The 22,009-nt window shown below is 43.9% G+C and overlaps 1 protein-coding gene across 1 annotated transcript in view; it reads left to right on the top strand.

Annotated features, from left to right (window-relative positions):
* The window catches only part of CMIP (c-Maf inducing protein), a gene marked incomplete at its 5' end in the record, with an annotated part of 132,711 nt that overhangs the window by 81,625 nt on the left and 29,077 nt on the right, over nucleotides 1-22,009 (top strand). The window contains 4 exons of the mRNA XM_084270299.1: nucleotides 15,507-15,668; nucleotides 16,817-16,858; nucleotides 19,396-19,458; nucleotides 20,885-20,965. Coding sequence (XP_084126425.1) covers nucleotides 15,507-15,668; nucleotides 16,817-16,858; nucleotides 19,396-19,458; nucleotides 20,885-20,965 — 348 coding nt within the window. The remainder of the gene's footprint in view (nucleotides 1-15,506; nucleotides 15,669-16,816; nucleotides 16,859-19,395; nucleotides 19,459-20,884; nucleotides 20,966-22,009) is intronic.

Here is a 22,009-nt window from a genome sequence, read left to right as displayed (position 1 = left end):
GTGAAACATTATCTTGATTTGAAAGACCTTCCCTTTACCAAGAATAGCAAGTAGCCTGTTCCCATAAGAACAGACACCAGGGTTTAGTCACTGCCCAGGTACTTTATACTAATAAATTCCTCCCTGCTAAAAAGGAAATAGTTTTGATGGGGTTTGTTGCTTAATAGTTCAGAGGAAGAGCACCTGGTAAATTCTGCTCTTTTATTTTGGTTGATATTTGGCAGGTTAAAGCGAGATTATAACAGAATTATGAAGAAAGGCAAGCGCTGTGCCTGGGAGGAGAGCAGAGGCGTGCAGTTAGGCACTGTGCCTTAGTGAAGGTTATCACTTTATTAGCACCATAGCCTATGACTTTAAGAGCTGGGTGCCAAGGTTCACCTCGGTCCATAATTTGTATGGTGTGATGATTAAGCAGGTAGTGAGGGAACCCACAAAACCCCAGGAAACCTATTCTTCTGGATTGGGGCATTTACACAAAGCACCAGCTGGCAGGGAGATCGCTGCAGCTGTATTGTAATTGGGTGGTAGTGCTGATGAATGATGTATTTGTCCAGTGGTCTTACAAATAACAGGTCAAAACGTTTCTGTGGGCATGTAGAACACAGATGCAAACTGGTACAGATAGCTGAAGCAGTTATTCAGGGGAAAACATTCAGCAGAGATGAGCTTGCTATTGTTCATGCTCACGTGGCGGAAGCATTTAGGGGATCCAGCTGAACCCAGAGCCCCACTGTACGGCACACTGGATGTAGGTGGAGCAGGAGACCATCACTTCCCCATGTCCTAGCCAAACAAGGCTTGAGAAACCCATTTTAGAGACAGCAGACTGATACTCTGAGAGTTTCCAGCAGTGGGGATTACACCCCGTGATTTTAAAATAGGAATACTTAAATTGCAGTTGTGGGAGCAGATTCTTATTCTGTCAGTATCCTTCTATCTGCTTTCCTGTGCTTCGAGCCTTGGGAGTCAGATGCTCCATGTACTTTGAGCTATCCAGAAAACCCAGTGAGTAGCTGTGTTGTTAAGTATCTGGGGAAGCTCTGTAGGTTCTGGCACGTACTGGTTATCCTTTGGTCTTGTATGAAGGTGCTAAGGTCTGTGAGAGAGCTTTAATGTGGTGCAGTTTTAAGGATTAATACGCTGTGGAGATTCAATTTGCCAGCCAGCACCCTGGAAGTAATTTTTGTTCCAGAGACGAACATTGAAATAAAAACCAAGAATAATTTCTTTCTGCAACCCAGAGAACAATAAAAGAGATGCTACAGATAAACAGAAATAAAAGAAAACCAAACACATAATTACCCATGTTTTAGATCCAGCTCCAAGAGGGTTTATGTGTCATCCAACTAACTAGCTGTCAAGATGCTTACACAGCTTTTTAGATGTGACTTTCTCCTTTAATACTGTGCTCATTGAAGAGAGCATGTATGTAGGGACAGGCTGTTCCTTATGTAGTCATTTCAAACCCTCCCACTAAGGGTTACTCATAATTCCTCATTTAACGTGGATATCAGCGTGTATCACAACTCCTAAAGGATTATTGGCCACCTCAGCCTATTTTTAGAAATCCTAATTTCCTTTGGGTTATAGCTAAGCCAAACTGTCTGTCCAGAGAGTAAACAGAATATGCTAACAACTGTCCATACCCTCAAACATAAACAGATCATTATTTCATTGTGTAAGGAATGTTCCTTTCAACCAGGGAGGTTGGATTGAAACCGTGATATGTAATCTTGGGTATTGGGAAGCTGATAAATCATAACAGTGTATCAATAAAGATAACAATACTTTCTCTGAAGATACAAAAGAGAATAACACGTGTGGTTCATTGCCCTTTCTGGATCTAGGCTAGATAGGGTGGTAACCATCCGCTTCTGTAGGGGATGAATAGAGCTGAGCTTGGCTTGTGACTAGCAGCTTTGGGACACACACAGATAAGCCAATATTTACGCATGGCATTTCCCCGGACAGTGTCCATCCACTTTGTTGCTCATTTATATCTTGCCATCTATGAGCTAAAGGCTTTCTGTGTATTTGTATAGTGCTGAGCACAGAAGTACCATCCTCTGTAGAAAATGCTGAGCCCTGCTACATCATATGATTCATTAATTAGTCATTGAAAGAGTTGTTTGACTAATTTAGTACCACGTTGCACTTGAATTAAAAGACATCAGTGAGGTAGTCTTTGGGGTCTTAGGTCTTCTCTTGTCATGTGGGTGGAGTACAGCTGTGGATTGACATTTGTTGGAGGGGATAGACCTGAAGGTTACACAGGGCACATTGCATTTTTTAGCGTGCTTGATAGTAAATTCTGAACACCACCTTCCTTTACTGTAGGATGTGGGTTGCTTGTGTTTTCTAGTTAGCTGAATGATGCAGCAATGAAGCATGTCAGTTGATGGCCTTTGGGGGAATGTCCTGAACTGACACAATACGAAAAGAACAGACCTAGGTCTTCAGTAGTGCGTGAAGCATGACTCAAGCTGAGCTTTGTGTGCTTCTGACCTGGATCTTCTGAAAGGCTTGCCTATACCTTGTCTTTTCCTACGAGTGCTATTAACCAGTCTTTGGCTGTCCCCTCACGAGTAGTGCTGCTTTGATAGAGGTCTTACCCATCTGTTAGTATGGATAGTGCAAATATGTTAATTGTTGTGCTGTTGAGGTTGGAAGGGACCTTTGAAACATCATCTGGTCCTCTCCCCACCTACGCTGCCCTTTTCCTTCCTCAGTGCAGGGTATATTTTGAAGCTGTACAAGATTGCTGAGAGCAAAGCTGTGAGGCCCCAAAACAGGCACAGGATTCACGTGTGGTCTCTCAGATGCTGCGTGGAGGGGAGCAGTCACTTCCCTCATCCTGCTGTCTGTGCTCATGCAGCTCACCCTATGTACCCACCCCTGACTTGCAGTCAACAATCACATTACCTTCAGTTTAAAATTAATTTTCTGTGCAGACACCATGTTTTGATAACCATGGATTGGGAAACTGGAACAACACTGTCATTTGGGATTTGCAAACATTCTGCATTGGAGGCTAAACCAAGTAATGTTGGCCTTCATTCAGGGACTGTTGTGTTTGTGTCTTCAGGAAATAGATACTTCCATGCACACGCAGCCCTAATACTTGCAAAGGGATTGAATGCCATATAAAGTCATACCTGACCTGAATGATGGTGTGCTCTCTGGTCTTCACTGGCTTCGGGTTAGGAATTCCTTGCTCATTAGGACTGAATGGTGTTCGTACAGTAGCTGTGGGTGAGCGTTGGTTCTTTCACCTAATGGTGGTGTTCAGAGGGAGTAACTTGTCTGTGCTTTAATACTGCAAAAAATGCAGTTGTGAGCAAGTGTTCTTGAAAGTGTGGTGAAGCAATCCTTGTGTAAAGCACCTTTACGGTTTTGTCACCATGGTAATGATCAAAAATAGTGCTGATAGAGGAGTGGGGTTTATATAGAATTTAAATGATGACATTAAAGAAATGGATAGTCTTAATTCTCAGTAAATCACGCCCTGAAACTATGAGATCAGGAAAAAAACCCATATAGGTTGTAGTTAAAAAGACCCATGTCTGTCGTTTGTATTTCATCACCTAATTTATGACCTGAGGGGGTAAGCTTTGATACCCTGTGACAATTCAGTCGCCCAGTGCCATACTGTGTAATGGAAATACTGCTCAAAGAGCTCAGCAGTGTCTTGGAGTGGTACTTCTGGACTTCAGACCCTCTCTGGTGGTTACACAGCACATATAACTCTCATTGTCTTGCCTGTTTCTTTGCTTTCTCTAGCAGAAAATTTGAGGAATTTTCATAGAACAGAGAAGGTGATGTTCTCTGTTATTTTTGAGGTGAAACAATAGATAATTATCATACAGTTAGCCAATGATGCCTTTTTTTTTCCTTTGTAGTTCTTCTTTTTGTGTCTATACATATGTGTCAGTAGTCTATCAATGGGAACCTGAGCTGTGGAATTAGGTTTTGCCTTTTGAAGCCTCAGGGCTCTGAAAGCATTGTGGGCTTTGATGACTCACAAGTTTTGGATAAGCAAGTTTCTTGGTTTAATGGATAAAAGGCAGAACCCAAGTTTTTGGCTGGTGGATTTACTCAGCTTTCTGTGGAGTGCACAGGTTGTGGGAAACCATGAGCAGGTTTTGAAGGCAGCCAAAGTCTCTTCTCTGCAGGACTTTGAGCATCCTGATGGAGTTTCAGGTTGGACTTGATACTCTAGGGAACAGATGCAGGGTCCAAGTGGTGTGTTAATGGATGTGTGTTGCTGATAAGCTGATGTCAGTTAGGGCTTGCTAGTGAACAGAGCAGAACTGAAAATACGTTTTTCAGTTCCTGATATCCTCTCTCATGGTTAGGTTGATGTTTACAACCAAGATTTATTCTTTTGTATTTGAAAGGTAATGTGAACTGCAGCTGTGTTTGCCTGGGTGGAGCTCTCCAGTGACATCCCCTTGCTTTTCATGTGGTGATTGATAATACCACCCAGTCCATAGGTTGAGCACCCTTGTTGCAATTTCTGGAGCTCCATCATGGAAATCTTGTCTTACTTACAGACTTTTGTTTCCATAATGTTTATTTTTTGTAGTTTATTCTCCTCCACAAATTTTTGGATTGTTTTGGCTTTGGCTTAAGACTTCTTCATCAACACATGAAGTCCATCAGCTCTTCTGTTTTCCTGCACAAGTTTGACAGTCTTAGGCCATCTGTTACCAGAAGTCATTTGAAAAATCTTGCCCATGTTTTCTGTTTCTGAGATGTCAGTGTGCTGGAGGTAACTACTCTTGCAGCAGAAAGGCATCGATCTTGCTTTGGGACGTGGAAACGAAGGGATGAAAAACAGACAAGACATTGACAGAAAGGAGGTTTTTTTGGTTTTTATGAATCACTGTTGATGTGTTAGGAACTGGAACAGGTAGAGTGGTTAAGTTTTAGGTTTGGGGTTTTTTTTTAAGCTTTTGCTGCCTTTGCATTAGGAAAATACCTCATTCTTTCTGGGGGACATCAGAGCAGTTTCTTGTTGTAAGGTACCGCCTGCAGCAGCGGCAGCTGATGACTGCGCTCTGTGCTGGCTTAACACAAATCACTTTAAATCTGGGAGCTGCATATCTGTGTCAGCACAGCACTCTGTCCAACCCTAAGAGGCTCTTGGCAGCATGCTGAGATGCCAGCCTGGATCTGAGCTGCTGCTCTGAGCTGCCCTCATCCAGACATACGCACACATGGTTCGGATACCCGTTGCTGCCTCCTGCTTTGCCCAAACAGGCTTTTTTAAGGAGACAGAGCTCAAGCCAATTGATGGCCTGGTGATGAAATCTGAGCAGAAACTAGATAGTTATTTTCTATCTTGCTTTAGTGAAGTCAGGACCAGCTCTAAATTTTCCCCTCTAGACTTGGATGCTATCCTAATCAAACTAATATTAGGTCTGAAGATAGAAGGGTGTCAAAAACAGCTGAATAAACAGGTCAGCGTGTTATTGTGTACTTAGGTCTCGGCTCTGAAGAGGAGTAAATACAATTGCTGGAGTATGTTGCTTCTCAGGAATGCTGAGCTGCTGGGCAGGTGGGGTCCGTGGTTTTTGTCCTGGGGAATTGCTCCTCCTCATTATTCCAGGGCTGATCTTACTAATTCCTTGCAATTCAGGACTTCCAGGTCATGGTGACCACCAGTTGCACCAAATTACAACTTTGCCTCCATAGCTGCCATGATACAGAGTGGCACCAAAATCTTTTTTTAGGAGGTGAGACCAGTAGTCTTTCCCAGGAGTGTAATTATCCTCCTCACACGAAGCCTTGGGTGTGAAAGCCTAACTCTGGGAGTTGACACATGCTAAGTGCCTTGTTAAGCTGCTGTCTTGGGGCCAATTCTGCATTATGGACTCTTGGTGTCATAAGACCTACGTGAACCTGAAGAAGCAAAGGGGATCTAGGTGTTGATTTAAATTTCATGTTCCTTCCTTGCTCAGTTTTGTCCTTATGTTTATTTCTTTCAATATAATTGGTGTGCATATGGTATTAGAGGATTATAAAACTGCTTATTAGCAAAGAACCTGAAATGGTAATTTGCAAATGTCACATATGCCCTAGCTCTTGCTTTGTCACATGTTCAGCTTGTCTGTCATACCTTCTTGTCTTTTTTCCACAAAATAGTCATTGAAGTATGTCCTTCATTCCCCTGTCTTTGTTCAGAAGCCATTGCATCACAGCCCTTTATCATAGCCTGGTCTCTGGTGCTTGTTACTGTAGTATTTAGGATGGGAATGCTAGATTAGGCTGTGTGACCAGAGGCAAGATCCATCAAGGGCAGTGGGGCTGTTGTATGTGGCTTGTATCAGCCTGACTCTCAACATGAGGTGGGCAGGTTTTATTGTAGCACCAAAAAATATCTCTGATCCTCTGCAAGAGAGCTAGCCTTGGGATGAGAAAACTGAACGCTCCATCTTGCACATCATGCAGTGTTTGTGCAATGGAGAAGGAAAACAGGCAAATTGCAGAGATCTGGTGGCATTTTGGTAGGCAAAAGACTTGAGGGAGGTTTGGGGTTTCGTGCTGATGTGGCACATGATAAGATGTGATATAAAAACATGGAACAAAGTGATGGGGCTGTTTCAGAGGCAAATGGTGCTCTGAAATGTGGTGTCTCCCTGTGAGAAACTGGGAAATCCAGAGCTCCAAAGCCCAGTGATCTGAAGGCAGAGATGCCCTGCTTTTCTGTAGTGCCTTTTAAGATGCTTGCAAGCATCATATCAGTATCCAGTATCTGTGCTTTCCCTAAGGCTCTGCAGCAGCTTTCTGACACAAACACGTTCCTTGAGCCATCCACATCTCTCTTGCTGACGACATTGATGATGCAGGTGCACAAGAGAGAGAAGCCAATTTCAAAGCCATTTATGGTGTTGAAGTGCTAGAAACTCAGGAAAATAATACATTTGCCAAGGAGGAGAAAGCGAAACAGGTCGGTAAACGTCCATTTGGAAGGTTTTGCTGACTGGTGAGATAGGAGGAGGGCAGGAAAAGCTGAGGGTGCCCACTGCTAGCAGTGGAGAATAATGAGGAAAAGGGATGACGTGGCTTTTTAATCTGGTTTGCCTATCTGGGGATAAATAATTGCTTTGTGTGCTGCTTGGTGCTCTGAGCTTACTGGCATTTCCCATAAAATAGGAGGGGAATGAGTTTTATTTCAGAGATTATCTTCTGTTAACAGTTACTACAGTGTGTATCATTAGTAGCCACTTACTCTCAGTTTGCTGTGGTTTCACAGGTGGCAGGTTCTTCTCATCAGAGTTCTTCTGTGTCTGAAATTACTGGCGTGTGTTTTGCAGCCCTGCGGATGCCGCAGCGTCCTTTGCTCCCTTTGATGACCAGCTCTCTCGTGCCTGAGTGGGGCCCAAAGGGTGTAGTGTTGGGGGGGCAAGGGGGGTTCTGCACAGCAGGTATGCTGCCTGGCTATTCTCCACGGTGGCCTTGTGCACTGCTTTTTCTTTGGCAGACCTGGTCAAAGTGCAGTGACGATAAGATTGTGCATGTGAGGTGGGTTTTTTTTTTCCTATGCACACACACATCTCTTCTCTGCAGTGGCAAAGTCATTTATTCCCACCGCAGGCTGCGAGCTGGTGGGTAGCAAGGACTGAGCTCCACAGACACAGCCATCATGTGTGGAATATAAAGTGTGTGAATGTGAGGTATTGGGAACAGGGACCAATGCAGCTTGGTGTCTGAGGCATTCAGTCATGCAGTTGGTAATGGCATGTCTCTGCTTGGAGAGCGCACAGCAAGGGCTGCACTGAAGCAGCAGTTAATGCCACAGAGCTGTGTGTCTTCTGCTTTGCTTGATGCATGCTGAACTCCTCAGTCATACACTGTCTGCTGTAGTTTATTTATTTAATACTATTCCCCCCGCTCCCCGCCCCCATGCACTGCAATGCAGTCAGTCCACTGAAGGGATTGGAAAATGTGGAGTGTATATGGTGCACATATTCCTGCTTTTCATCGGGTGCTCTGCTGCTTCTTGCTTTTTGTTTTTTTTTTTTTAAATGGAACATGATTTTGCTGACTCCAGCTCGTGCTGCATAATCTCAAATCCAGGAGCACGTCAGACTCGCACCCCTCTGGAAACTGTGGGTTGTGCCAGAACACTGAGATCCCAACATCCAGACAGTGTCTGTGTTGAGCGTTTGCTGTTGTAGAGAAGAGGGCCAAAAATGCTGCAGCAGGCAGCAGAGAGGTCCTGCAAGAGGAGAAGGTAGTTGTGCCTAAACATGTTTGAAACCTTCCCTCTGATGATGAGTCAGAGGCTGTTAAAATGCTGTAGATCAGGCAGGGTGTCTGGTTCTTGCCCTAATTGTGTGAGTCCAGCAACTTCTCAGTGTAGGTTTTTCTCACTCATTCACCATAAGCGTTTAAAGCAACTTGGGAGGGTTTGTAAACCCCAGCAGCTTGCAGTTAGGGCAGATCTTTCCTGTACGTGTGGGACAACTGTGATGTTCAACTGCCTTGAAGTCGTTGAAGTTTTTCTTCCTGCCCAAGGTGAGGAAGAAAAGGTGTTGTGTAACATCTGCTTAAAAAAAAAAACTCAACCACAAACAACACCCAAAGGCCCATGGACAACATATTTTCAATTATTTCTTCTTTTGTGGAGATCTTACATGGGATTTAAACCCAAGATCACAGCTGTGTCTCTCCCAATGCTATTTTGCAAAGTAAGGAAACCTATCTACAGTCGTAGTGAAATTCCGCATAGCCAAAGCAACATTAAAAACAAACCCCAGCTTGGCTCCGGTACGAAAAATACGGAACAGCAGTTGCTGTGTGCAGGGTGAAAGCTGATGTTTTGCCAACCTGAAGTGTAAAGCTGGTGCTGGAACTGGGGCCTGAAGAATGGGAGTGTTTGCCAAAAGGAAATGGAAGCAGGGATGGAGGGTTTCGGGGAATGCATCAAAGTCGGCCATGCCAAAAAATGTCTCCCCTGTGGACAGGTCTGATTACGATAGTAACCGCATTAGCCCATGCAAAGTGCAGCTGGAGCCACAGTTGGCCTTTTGCGTTTTCTAGCTGGGGAAACAGCATCTTAAACGCAGAGTTAGGGGAGAGCTGGGTTTGGGCTGGCCAGCTGCATCCCTGCATCTTAGTGACCAAAGAGCTGGATGCTGGGATTTGAGAGAAAGACGAGATGTCAGCAGAAACAAATCCCAGTTTCTCTGCTTGGTAGTGGGAGGTTCTACCAAACACAACTTTTTCCTGATGAGGGGGTAGAAGGAAGCCACGAATTTTTAAGTTGCTTTCAGTTTTTGGAGGCACACACACACACAACTCTGCATTTGCGTGCAGGTTTGTCTTCAGTGGAGCCCATAAATTTAAGATCTGCTTGCCTAGTGGTTTGAGTTTTCTTTTTTTTCCCTTGGATAGAATATCCTTCCCATCCTCAGATCCCCCTGTGTTGCTGAAGGATATCTTTGCAGTAATCTTCAGCACATCAAAGAGCAGAAGACTAGAATGATGGTCAGTCAGGTGACGGTTGTGTACAAAGGAGGTGGAGGGGTGTGTGTGTGTGTGTATATATATACATATAAAATATATGTGTGTGTGTATATATATGTGTGTGTGTATATAAAATACAATTCAAGAATTAAATTCCTCAGTGCATTGTTGTTGCAGCTGTCCAGTGTCATGCAGGGATGTGAGGAGGCTGCCCTGTGAACCCCCCAGTCCCACTTTTCACGTCTCTTGGTCTAAGCACAAATGGGTTTTGTCCACGTTCCGTCCTCTTACAATGTTGTTTATTTCAGCATTTTTCCACTTTGCAGTGGCCCTGTCCCAGTGGCATCTGAGCAAAGGACAAACTCTGCGCCTGTGGGAAGTATCTGTGTGGTTGTTCCAGCTTGTGCATTAGTAACAGCTGAACCCACGTCACCGCTTGCTGAACCCGTTGAACTCTGTCAACTTTGAAACAGTGCTGATCTGAGTGTTTGGGGGGTTTTGCCTGGGTTAGCTGAGGCCTGGAGCAAGGTGATAGACAGTGGTAGGGAAAAATTGGTGAGCGAATGTAGGCTGATAAAAAGGGTGGGGGATGATGTGATGGGGAAGCACAGTAACAGGGTCTCAACATTCAACTTGCCTTCTAGGGCCCCAGTGCACGTCAGTGGTGCTTTACTAAGGCGTGCCATGGTCTAGCAATTAGCGTGGAGGCCTGAGAACCAGAAGACCTCAGTTCTGCACTCATCCTGACTTGCTACATGACCTTCAGGAAGTCACCTTGGTTTCCTTGCTCTGTTTCTCCTTCTTGCCTTTAATCATCGAGACCACAGAGCTGCACAGGGCAGAGGCTGTTACTTGGCATATTCATGTAGGGCACAGGTTCATGGACGCAATCTCAGTGCAATAAATAATGGTGGTTTCATCAGGATCATTTTTTATGCGAATTGGCAAAAAAAAATGAGGTGTTACTTGGGGCATAATGGAGTGAGAATCGGGACTGTCCAGCTTCTAAAGTTTCCCTCCAGTCATTCAACCTGTGGTGAAGAGCGTGTGGGCAAGTGAACCTTGACCAGTGCAGTTGCATTCAGAGATGGAACCGAAGCAGAGAAGTTGATGGGGTAAAATGAAAAATGCAGAAAATGCCTTGACTGGAAACATGGTAGAGTGCAAAAGTTTGCTGCTGTTTTAGAAAACAGCACATGAGTCTTTCTGTGCAGACCTTCAAAGGTCGTAAAGGTTTGGTTACTGCAGCATGAGCAGTCTGAAGTTCCCAATTTGGAAAAGTGTCTATAATCTCATCCCAGCCCCATTTGGAATCTCAGCCCAATCCCAGCCCTTTGCTGGAATGGGCCTTTTTATAGACTTTGTCTTCTCAGGTCAGCTGCTTTTTTATTTCACATTAAATGTTACAGCTGGGAACTCTGTTCAGAAGGCTTTCAGATGATCCATCTGGTGATTTAATCCCCTCTCTGGCTATCAGGGAAACTTCTGCTAGCAATGAGTTATTCTTGCGTGTTTTTCAGAATACTGTGAAGTGATGCTGCTAGTGTATGGATCTAGCTGAGCTCTGAGGGTGCCATGCCATCTTTGTTTTCATGAAGGTAATGAGTTAACAGACAGAATGCCAGCAGGTGGTGCTCACGAACACACCCGTACGGCTCCTGGGCTTTGTAGGACAAGCCAAGCACGCGTGTTGAACATCGCAAGCAGCTCCTCCTGGTTCTTGTCACGCAGCGTTTTAACAAAATGTTGTGCAGCACTGGGGAGAAACCATCCTCTCTGTATTTTCTCCTCTGTACGTTGACATCCAGCAAGAGGCCTCCTCCATTTTGCATAAGCGCCGGCAGCGTTAAACTGTAACCCTAGCTTGGCTCAGCCATCCCCGCAATGAGTGGGGAGGACCTCTGTGCGGGAGGCTGACCTTTTCCCTTTTGCTGGAACTGCCCCTGTTGCTCAGCAAGAAATAAACAATTGCTGGCACACATCACCCTCAAAGCCAGCCTATGTTCCTGCGCTAGCTTCTCCCATAAAGAAGCGATTAGTTGCATGCTGATGCATAGTAAAGGGCTGAAGAGCAGAGGGCTAGAATTTAACAGGCTGTTCTGGATTAGGGTTGGCAATTAATTCTTTTTAAATGTAATGAAGATAGTCCTTGCTGATGGGAAAACAGGTGCCCGAGAGTACAGAATGTTTGTGGCCACCAGTAGCAAAGCGGGGAGGAAATTTGGTGATCATGAAGGCAGCTTCATCATCGTGCTCTCTTTGATCAGGTGCATCAGCTGCTTTAAGATGTTCCTAACATGAAAGGGTTTCCTCAGGGCTGGGAAAGGCAGTTGCTCTGATTTTGTGCATTAGTCCATTTTTCTTAGATGTCAACTACATCAGTATTACCATTCTTGTCCAAGGAATCAGTGTTTGAGGTAGCACTACAAGATGAGGCCATTATGGGATAGAAAAACATATGAAGGTGTTACTTCAAAAAGCTGAAAGCTTCATAGGCTCTTCTAGGCTTATTCTTCACAGCAGTGTTCAGCAGCTTTTCAGCACCGATGGCAAAAACCACTGCCTGCAGATTTTTGTCCCATGCGCTTGCTTAATAACACTGGAAAAGTACTTTTTCACTTACTCCTCCTCCTCCAAAAGAGACTTAGTTCTTTGGGTTTCTGCAAGACTTCATTAGAGTGATTTGGGAATGAAGGATGCCCTGTCAGTGTCACTTATTCCCCACGCTGCTTCTTCTGGGTACTTATTAAATTCAGTGGTTTTGCTTTTAAAGTCAGCATAGCAAGATTTTGGAATGACGCTCGCTGTGTGGTTCTGGCTGGTCAGTAACTAGGAGGGTCAAATTCCAAGTTGGCATGTGTTAGTTTCACTCCCATAAATTGTCGCAGGAGCTGCTGCTTTTAGGGAAGTTCCAGTGAAACTGGATTCCCACACGAATATTTTTCTTGTCCATGCTATTAATGATGAATGTGGTGTGAGTATTTTCAGCAACTGAAGGCATCTCTTACACCTCCATCCAGGGGGAACGAACTCCTTGCACGCGTTGTCATGCCTGTTCTCTTGATACCAGTCTTTACCAGGCAGCTTTGCTTTTAAGCTTGTGAGTGATTGTTTCTCCTTGCTCTGGAGTCAGCGCAGGTAGAATAGAGCAGATGGTTCAGCGTTGCCTAAGTGCTTGCTGATACACAGCAAATTGCTTCTGTAACCGACTGATAGGTTTCAAGCTTTAATTGAGGCTTTCAGCAAGGCGCTCAACAGTGAAAAGCGTTCTGCTGAGAAAAACAGCAGCATAACCATGGGCAAAGGTTCAGGATAGCAGAGTTCAACCCTCTTGGGGATGGCTCCTTGATTTATTTATTTATTTTCTGCTGCTTTCCCACCATCATTCAGGACTTGTGTAACGGCGCTTGCAGATTGCAGCTCAATATATCAGCGTGGCACAACCCTTTGTGCTAAAAATGCAAAGCAGAGACTGATATGTTTGGATTTTTCTGCTTGTGGTGGGCTCGGCGTGTCTGCAGAGGTAGCTGTCGCCTGTGAAGGTAGCTGGCCCCTAATGCTCCCTTGGAGTCATTACCTGGGCTGAGCAGCAGCTTCTGTAGATCTCCCTCCCATAGCAGGGTGTGCAGCTCCTGCTGTCTTTTCTCTTACGTATGTCAGCATCGTCAGATTCTTAATTTTTAATAGACATGTCTACAAGGGAAAGGAAACCTCCCTTGCCTCTCCCTCCCCCCGAGCAGGGGTGGATTTGACAGCAGAAGAAAGATATTTGTGGTAGGGTTGTCTGAGCAGCGTCCTGTTGGCAAGAGGGCTTCCTTCAGCAGCTGTCCCTGAGGCTGAAGGAACTGCTTTCCAAAATCAGGTTGTAACTCGCCCGAGTAAGGGGCAGCCCAGTGCAGTCCAGGATCTGATAACCCAGTGGTCTAGTTTCCCCCATCCCCACTTTTTATCCAGCTTTGAATTCTGCTTGGAATGTGATTTCTTCCTAGTACAAGACCAGGGAATATATTTCAGCATGGAACATGTATCTGTTGAGCTAGCTTTTGTTTAGTGTCCTCAAGTAGTCAGAAAGGAGTTGCTTCAAGTTACAAAGCTGGCTGGTTGCCTTTGAAGTTCAGATTCTATTTAGTGTTGGAGCGGGTCTAACAAAAACACCCTAAAAAAGGCACTACATGAATAAGAGAAACTAAACTCTATGATTCAAGTTTCCTAAAGAGTCCAAGAAGTTTGTGACGATGGTAGAAGTAGTGCAGGCAGCTTAAAACCACCAGTGGACCCGCTCTGCCCCAAGGAGCTCCAGAGTACAAAGATATTTTTTTTTTGGTCAGTTCTGTAATCTCACACATCTGACAGTGTCCACAGCATGTGTTTTTCTGGTCCTTTAGCTTTTCGGTGCCCTAAAATGCACTGGAAGTGTGAACTACTGCCAGCGTGCTTTTGTACTTGCATGAATTTAATTAAAAAGATAATTGGATTGCTTTATCAGCCTTTACATGTCAGCCCAGTGCCACCCTCTTCTCCCCCTTCTAACAGCGTTGAGAGACCCAAGGCATCTGAAATCTCTGTTTTTCGGTGGTGTTCGCAGATAGGGTGCAGAGGTGACTGCGTGTTCTGCTGAGCAGTAGATCTGCTCCCACGGCGGGAAGGAAGCGGCTGATAAGCAGAGCGTCAGCCTGTTCAGATGGTTCCTGCAGGGCCAGCCCTGTGCGAGCGAGCGGGGAGGTAACGTGTGGCGGCATATACAGTGCAGAGCCCGGGACGTGCAGCTGACTCTGCGCCCTGAGCAGATCTTGTGCTTTCCCTGTAAATGCTGCTGAGAAACGTAGGAGCCATTTTTAGTGCAAAACACGGGTGTTGTCATGTAAACAGAGGGAGTGCCCAGCCCGTGTTGTTTAATAAACCTGAGGATGTATCCAGGCTTCTTGACATCCTTTTGACCAGATTTGCACTCGGAGAGGAGCGGAAGGGCATGTGAACTGAAGGAAACGCTGTGGTGTCGGCAGTTGCTGTTTGTCAGCCAACACAGCTCCTTCCCTGCCGCCTCCGTGGCCGTGCCCGCTCTGGCAAGCCTCTCCTGGTTCCAGTGCAAGCTTCGTGTTGTCATCGGGAGTGGCGTTTGAACGCTCGTCATCGTTTCCTTGAACTCTTCTAGAGTTTCATCAAGCCACCTCTGGGAATTTGGAAGGAGGGTGGGTTTTGTCTAAAGAATACTATTTATAATACAAAGCAGCCTCTGTTCCAGTCATTTGTGGCAACATGGCTGCTGAGGAGGTAAGAATTGTCTTTTGCTTATCCAGCTGGTCTGTGGACAGGGCAGTTGGCGAAATGGCTTGGGCACAGCCCAGAGCAATGCTGGGGCATGCAGAGGACTGGGGCAAATGGGAGTAGGCAGCCAGGAATGCTTGTCTTGAGAGTGGAAATGCTGTTGCGTGGCAGACTTTACAAGTTAGTTTCTGTTATAAGTGGAGGGAAACGGCACGACTTCTCGGGATCCTTCAGACAAGGGAAAGAAAAACCAAACTCTGTGGATCTTCTGGAATTCGTCATGCTGATGAAGTCGATTTTAATTCATTCTGAATGTGAATTCACTAATTAGCAATGTAGAATAAAATATCTGTAGAATGATGTTTTGATGACCCTTCTCCCCCGTTCTTAATGTCTTAACTCCCTTTAAAAGGACCTACAGCTTTGGCAGCAGGGCAATAGCAGGTATCTGTTATTACCCTGAGGAATAAGCTGCTTGCACATGGAGATGATGGAAAGAAACATGCTCTGGAGTTAAAAGCTTATTTTAAAACAAAAAAGGGAGTCACATTTTTTTCATTCCTTCCACAGAAGAAATTTGTTTAGACATACAAGGTTTTCTTGTCCATTTAAATATAGTAAACACAGCTTTTCAGCAAACAGAAAAGGCAAAGCTCAATATACAGAGGAGCCCACTTGACAGTTGCACGTAGGAAGCGTGTATCCAGTTGGGTTGTTTTCAAAGGGTTCATTGCAGTGTCCGTGTGACCCTTCATTTTTTCTTGCAGAAAAAGATTTACAAGTACAAGAAGGTGCTCAGTAACCCCAGCCGTTGGGAGGTGGTGTTGAAGGAGATCAGGACTCTGGTGGACATGGCGCTGACGTCTCCGCTTCAGGATGACTCTATTCACCAAGCACCACTGGAGATCGTCTCTAAACTGCTCTCAGAGGTATGACATCAGCAATGCCCCTGCAAGAAGCTGCCACATTTAGACGAGTGGCAAACAGTTAAAAAGTTTGTGGCTGGTTTTTATTTTAACTTGGGTGGCCAGAATTCTGCCTTTGGGTCTGCTCGTGACTTCTGCTGACTTGAGTGGAATTTGTACTTGCTTGGAAGAAGGAGAATTTGACCCATGTTAGGTGGATTTCTAGAAACAGAACAAGTCACGTTTCTCTCGAGGCTTCTTGTTGCTGCTGTTGATTATTGATGGTAAATTTATTAAGGGTTTGATTCAAGTCAGTGGTAAAACTCCCCTTGACTTCTATTCCTTTGGCTTTGTTTACATCACCAACAATTCTTGTAGCAAAAATTCATTGTGCAGCTGTTTTATTACCAATTCTGTCAAAGAAAAATATTGTCCTCCTTCAGAGGTATATATACTCCCTTTATAGCATCTATTTCAAATAGTTAACTTTTCATGGACAGGAAATGTAATGCTGAGCAGGTCTTTAATGTCTGAGTTCTGAGGTGCAGAGATTTGTGGTAAGCAAAAAAAGTCGCTACCTATTTTTCTTGCAGTAGGCAAAGATCTTAACAACACACAGCTTCATAATCTCTAAATGGATCACACTGCTGAGAAAGTAAAAAACAAGCTCCCTTGCATAGGTGACTTCCAGTAAGTATATTGGCTTTTACTGGTTTCATGTCTGAAGAAGGAATTTCAGGAAAACTGCAGCAATTGGTTTGCTACCAACAAATGGTATTTGACATAACAAAAACCATTTTATTAATTTTCTTAGAAACATACATCCTGTCTTAAGAAAACATTCTAAAGAACTGCACTGCTAGCTTTAATTTTCAAACTGACTGAGACCTGCTCTGGCATCTTGGTATTTCTGTGCTCAGCTTTCATGGCTGGAGTGGCTTGAGTATGGCCATGCTGAGGGAGAACTGGAAGCTTACATAACCCATCATAGCAGCTAGGATGCCACTTCCTTTAAGAGAATTATTTTAATTTGATTAATTTTACTCTGAAACTAAGAAATGGATATCTTGAGCCTTTCAGCTGTGTCTGGTGGTAGCTAAGAGGACTGTGTATGCTGATGTGCCTGCCCTGAGTACTCTTTGCTCATTCATTTTTCTTTTAAACTCTTTCAGAACAACAACTTAACCACTCAAGACCACGAGAGCATTATTGTGGTGAGTAACTTTCAGTCAAAATCTGAGGACAAAGCTGTACTGTTTGATAACACTTCTCTTAAAGCTTGTCTCTACCCAGTGAAGCAGGGGAGATATGAAAGCATGAAAGCTTTTCCACCCATGCTGGTGAAATAGGCAGGATCAAACCCATTTGTTGGGTTTTGTGTGGTTTTGTCATTCCTCTCTTCCTGTTTCACAGATGAGTAACAAGTCCTTGTCAACTTTTGTGAACCAGCACAGCACATTGCAGGCTGTCTCCCAAAATGCCCTCCTTACTAGGCTGTGCAGCGCAATGGTCATATCTATATATGTCTATTAAATAGTCAAAAAGCATCATTTCCAGATGTGCCCTGTAAAACCCTTAGGCTTAAGTCGTTTCCTGAGAGGCTAATGCTACCATATACAGAGTGTCTCCATTGCTGATGGTATGTGAGCAAGAAGCTGTTTTTCTAAGTGTGGGTATGGGTGTGTGTCACTGCAGTTTAACCCCCTGCTTACTTGAGTTGTAAAAATACCCCTTCATTTTTTTTTTCTTTTCTGTGGATTGCATTCTTTTAGACACAGAAATAAGTGAATCAAATAGCAGCTCTCTTCCTTGTGCAACAAAATACAAAATTTCAACAATTTATCAGAGGTGGAACTTGGGTCCCTGACACTGTAATTGAATTTCAGTCACTGGCAATATCCAGGAGACTTACCCAGTAATCTACTCTAGAACCTCCCCATTACCTCATCATGTCACGTCTCTGGAACTCTTTCTACAAAATGCCCAAGTGCATGTAGCTTCCAGATGTGTGAGTGGTGCTTACCTGCTGCTTAAGATACTATTTTAGGTGGAATCAGTCACTGAGAGAAGTTTCCAAAGTGGCATTTGCTTCTCTTTGAGTTTTGCTATAGCTTTCATTTTTATTCTAGTAACAATTCAGGCCTCCAGTTACAACTGGTTGTTTTGGGGGAAGGATTTTTAAAATAAAAGACATAAAGTGCCACTGCTGTGAATGGGGAAGTTATTAATCTATTCTGGGTGATGGCTTCTTCAGTTGAAGGTCCTGCCCTTCTGTAGGTTGTGCCCAAAGCAAGTTTCTGCTTTCAAGCACAGTACACATAGGAAAACACAGGCTGTTCTCGTGCTGCTGCTCTTGCACACTCACCATACAGACAGAGCTATGACTCACTCAGTGTCTGTGGTGTTTGTCCCCCATGTTCAGTAAGGCTGGGCTCAAACGGTAGCACTCACTTCTCTTAGGCTGACAAACAACCAGTTACATTTCTGCTGCAGTGATCCTCAGACAGGTATAAACACTGGGTGATTTTGCAATACGTGGCTCCTGTGGTTTGGCACGTCCTGTAGCAGACACTCCAAAAGATGTATTCAAGGACAATCTTTAGCTCAGGTGTTGGATGAGTACTGAGGATGTTCTAGTCTCGCTGGATAGTGTCACATTTTCCATCGGTCCATTGTTGCTAGACCATCACCAGAGGAAGAGTGAACAGTAGAAGGATAGCACAGGATAATGGACAGAAACTTCACAATTGTTATGTGCAACCAAAGCAGATCTTCATAGATGTGCTTGAGTTTCATTGTTAAAATTCACATTAAGCTTGACCTGTGTGTATGTGAAAGTGGTTGTTGTGAAACATGATAATTGCAAACAGGCTTGCAGGGTCTGAAATCCTTAAGATGAAATGGAGAGCAAAAAGCAGAGCAAGCTGCCGTAGTAAAACTCCAGATGCCATCCAGATAAAATATCTCCTGTTCAGTTGCTTAATACAAAATGTCCTAGCTGCTGTATTTAGAGTCTTACTTTTAAATGGGTACTGGGAATCCCTTTAGCTCAAGACTGGAAAAGCCCAAAGGCACCATCACGTTGAGAGAGCATACGTTGTTCTAGTACCATTTGCCAATTTATAAAGGAAGTCACAGCAACGTAAGTTCATTACAGCCTCAGTGGCAGGTATGACCTCTAATGTATTTACTCAACATAAGCACATTGGTTTGCATAGCAACAAAGAAGGAACAGCTGATCTCAACTTTCACAAAGTTAGGTGCTTCATGCTGATGAATAGGGTCCTCCAAGATAAGAACAATGCTGTTTTACTTTTAGGGAGTTATTTCTCACAAAAAGAGCTTATGTTTTATAAAGGATGTGTGTGTATGTAGTGTTTTTTTCAGTATTTTTTCTTTTAGGGAGATGACATAACTGAAACGGTGAGCCAGATTCATCCTTGCTAGATTACATCCTAAAACAATTGGTCTGCTGTTTTCATTTAAACCGTTACAAAAATTGTACTCCTTTGCTGAGCTTTATGTGTTTACACTGATGTAGTTAAGAGCAAAATTTTCCAGAGGATGGAGAGCAGAGGTGTGCTTGAGCTTATGCAGAAAATAAACACACAGCCCACTTCTAATTTGTCTATTGATGCTTTTGTCCTTTTTTGAGTGAGAGGTTTACCCCCCGCCCCCCAAGAAAAATACTTCCCCACAAAATGCTTACTCTAATTATGTTTTCTCTCTCTATCTCTCTTCCTTTTTAAAGGCAATTGCACCTTTGCTGGAAAACAACCATCCTCCTCCTGACCTCTGTGAATTCTTCTGCAAGGTATCAGGACAGATTGGCTTTCTGAAATCTCGTGGTTGTATATGGGTGTAGTTCTTTGGGGGGGTGGTTGTTTTTTCTTTAACTCCTTACCTCGTGCCCAAATTGATTTCAGTTTTTGGTCACCAACCAGTGACACTGGGACCATTTACAGCACCATTACAGTAAATAGATCCATATCTTTAGTACGTCAGACTGTGAAGTCCTGATACTTTGTGAGAGTTAAAATCTTCAGACACCCACGCCCCGGTCTGGGTACAAGAGATGTCCCTACTGCATGTTCTATTCGGCTAATGCAAAAATCATTGGAGTCACAGTGTTCAGATCAGTTGGTAATGTGATGCATAACTCAGCCTTAATGGCATTATGTCATTGGGTAATGGCAGTTGGAAGATCACAAGGACCCATCCTCTTTCCTGGTAAATCCAAACTTGAGCTGTGTCTTTTCCATCAACCTCTGAGTACTTCGGATCACAGAGCTTCTGGATTCAAGAATACTGCTTTTCCTCTAGGTTTGTTTGTATTTGAGTTTCAGGTCTGCTTACTGATCACTGGGTGTAGATTCCTCAAACATTCTGGATGCTGCTTACAATTCTCACCCAGAGTTATTCATCAGTGTCTCCTTCCTACAGAAATGAAGGCCACAAATTCCTGACTGTTGCATTTAAGATAAGCCAGTCATAGTGCTGTATATAGCCTTGATTTCAAGGTGCTTTTATTCATGGGGTTTTTTGCCTTTGGTCTCCGTCAGAGGTGGCATCTAATAATCTTTAAATGGTCTGTGTATAGCTGCAGGAAGGGAAACAGGTTTTGTTCCTCCCCAGAGATACTCAGAACTGAAATGGTGAAGACTAAATCTATCTTCAGAATTTGCCCTACCTTGACTTGGGGGGGTTGGCCAGATGACCTCTATCTTCTATCTATAGTTTTTCCCTACTATCTAAAATACTCTAATACATTATGATTGGATGTTTCAGCTTCTGATGGGTGAGTGGCTGTTTGGTACCATTCAAGATCCAGCATGGGTAGTCTGGATCCCAAGGGCAGGAGGTCTGTGCCATTACACTGCCTGTGTCTACACATCTTTGTATCCCAAACTCCTTTACTTCATAAACTGTTGGCAAGTTTCACACAACTCTGACCAAAAGGTGTTTAAGTCGCAAAAATACTCCGTTTCAGTGAGTTTTATGAAGAGTAGGTGGTAGGGAAAGGAACTTGTGTAATTCATGAGCTTCCATGGTCATTTTCTATTAGGTGCCAGCAAATCCATAGGAGAGGACAGTGTTAGAAGTACCCTAATCCCAGGAAAGGTTAATTTAGCCCTTGGATCTTGTTAATCTTGGGGTAATGCATACATGGGCTGTGAAGCCAGAGAAGATTCATCTTCATGATTTCTGCAACTCAGGAAATGACGTGTTGCTCGTTACAGCACTGCCGAGAGCGCCCGCGGTCCATGGTTGTGATAGAAGTGTTCACACCGGTGGTACAGAGGATCCTCAAACACAACATGGTGAGTGCCCGTATTACAGGAACTTGGTCAGTTTGGAGAAGTTTTTGCTATGATACCTTCTGTAATGAGCAGCTGCTCTGTTGCCTGTAATGCACAAGGCTCTGTGATGTCTAAATCTAACCCCCCAAACCGTGACTGCTGCATGTTGTCGTGTGCTGCTTAATAAATGCACAATGAATAAGTATTTGGTGAGACTTTCAAAAGCATCCAAGCTAGGCCCTGATTTGAGGAACTTTCTTTTGGCAGCAGTGACAGCATATGCAGCTCCAGCTCTCTCCCACCTGGCTTTTGGCTCCATATTTACTCCCCACATGCCATCTTTGTAGTTAGAATGGTTTAAAATGTATCAAATAAAAATCAGAATAGCAGCTTTGGTGACTTATTGATGAGGCCCTCCATGTTTTTTTCCCAGCTCCCTGGACTTCCATTTTAATTCAGACTTGTGTCTAATGACCTTTTACCTAAGTTTCCTGAATTTCCTTATGCTTTTCTGCTATTCTTCCTTGTTCCAGGAATTGTGTGCCCTGTCATTTTATGATTGTTCTCTCCCAGACTGCTTTATCACTTCTTCTTGACTTCAGTCAATTCCTTGCTAGTGATTGAAATAAACACTAGGAAACTGCCCTGCCAGCTTTGCTCTCACCACCCCATGTAATGGATTTCCCCCTCCAACTCTGAAAACATTCATACATGATGATTACTCCTCTCCACAGAGAGGTCCAGGTGCTTATGAGCCTTCCATCCTTTGCAGCATATGAAGTTTCCTACCATAATTCTAAAGTTGCATAAAGAAATTTGACTTCATGATGCTGTGATAGAGTAACAAATTAATAAAATCAAGTATTTAAGACAGTTGACTGTGATCTCAAGGATGGGTCTCGTATCTCTGTAACTACACAATCAACTGTGTTTCACTTAACTGATAGAGTTTTAGAGACCATCTGCTGTCCTGCTATGTACAGTGTGAACCCAGAAGAAACCAGTTCATCCTTATTTTTACAACAGTATTATTATTTAACTCCTTGAGTTTACAGAACTAGGTAG

The sequence above is a fragment of the Gallinula chloropus genome (genome assembly GCF_964237585.1).
Source record: "Gallinula chloropus genome assembly, chromosome: 13".
NCBI classification, from domain to species: Eukaryota; Metazoa; Chordata; class Aves; order Gruiformes; family Rallidae; genus Gallinula; species Gallinula chloropus.
Note: the sequence above shows the minus strand (reverse complement) of the source record. Positions and strands in the feature narration are given on the sequence as shown.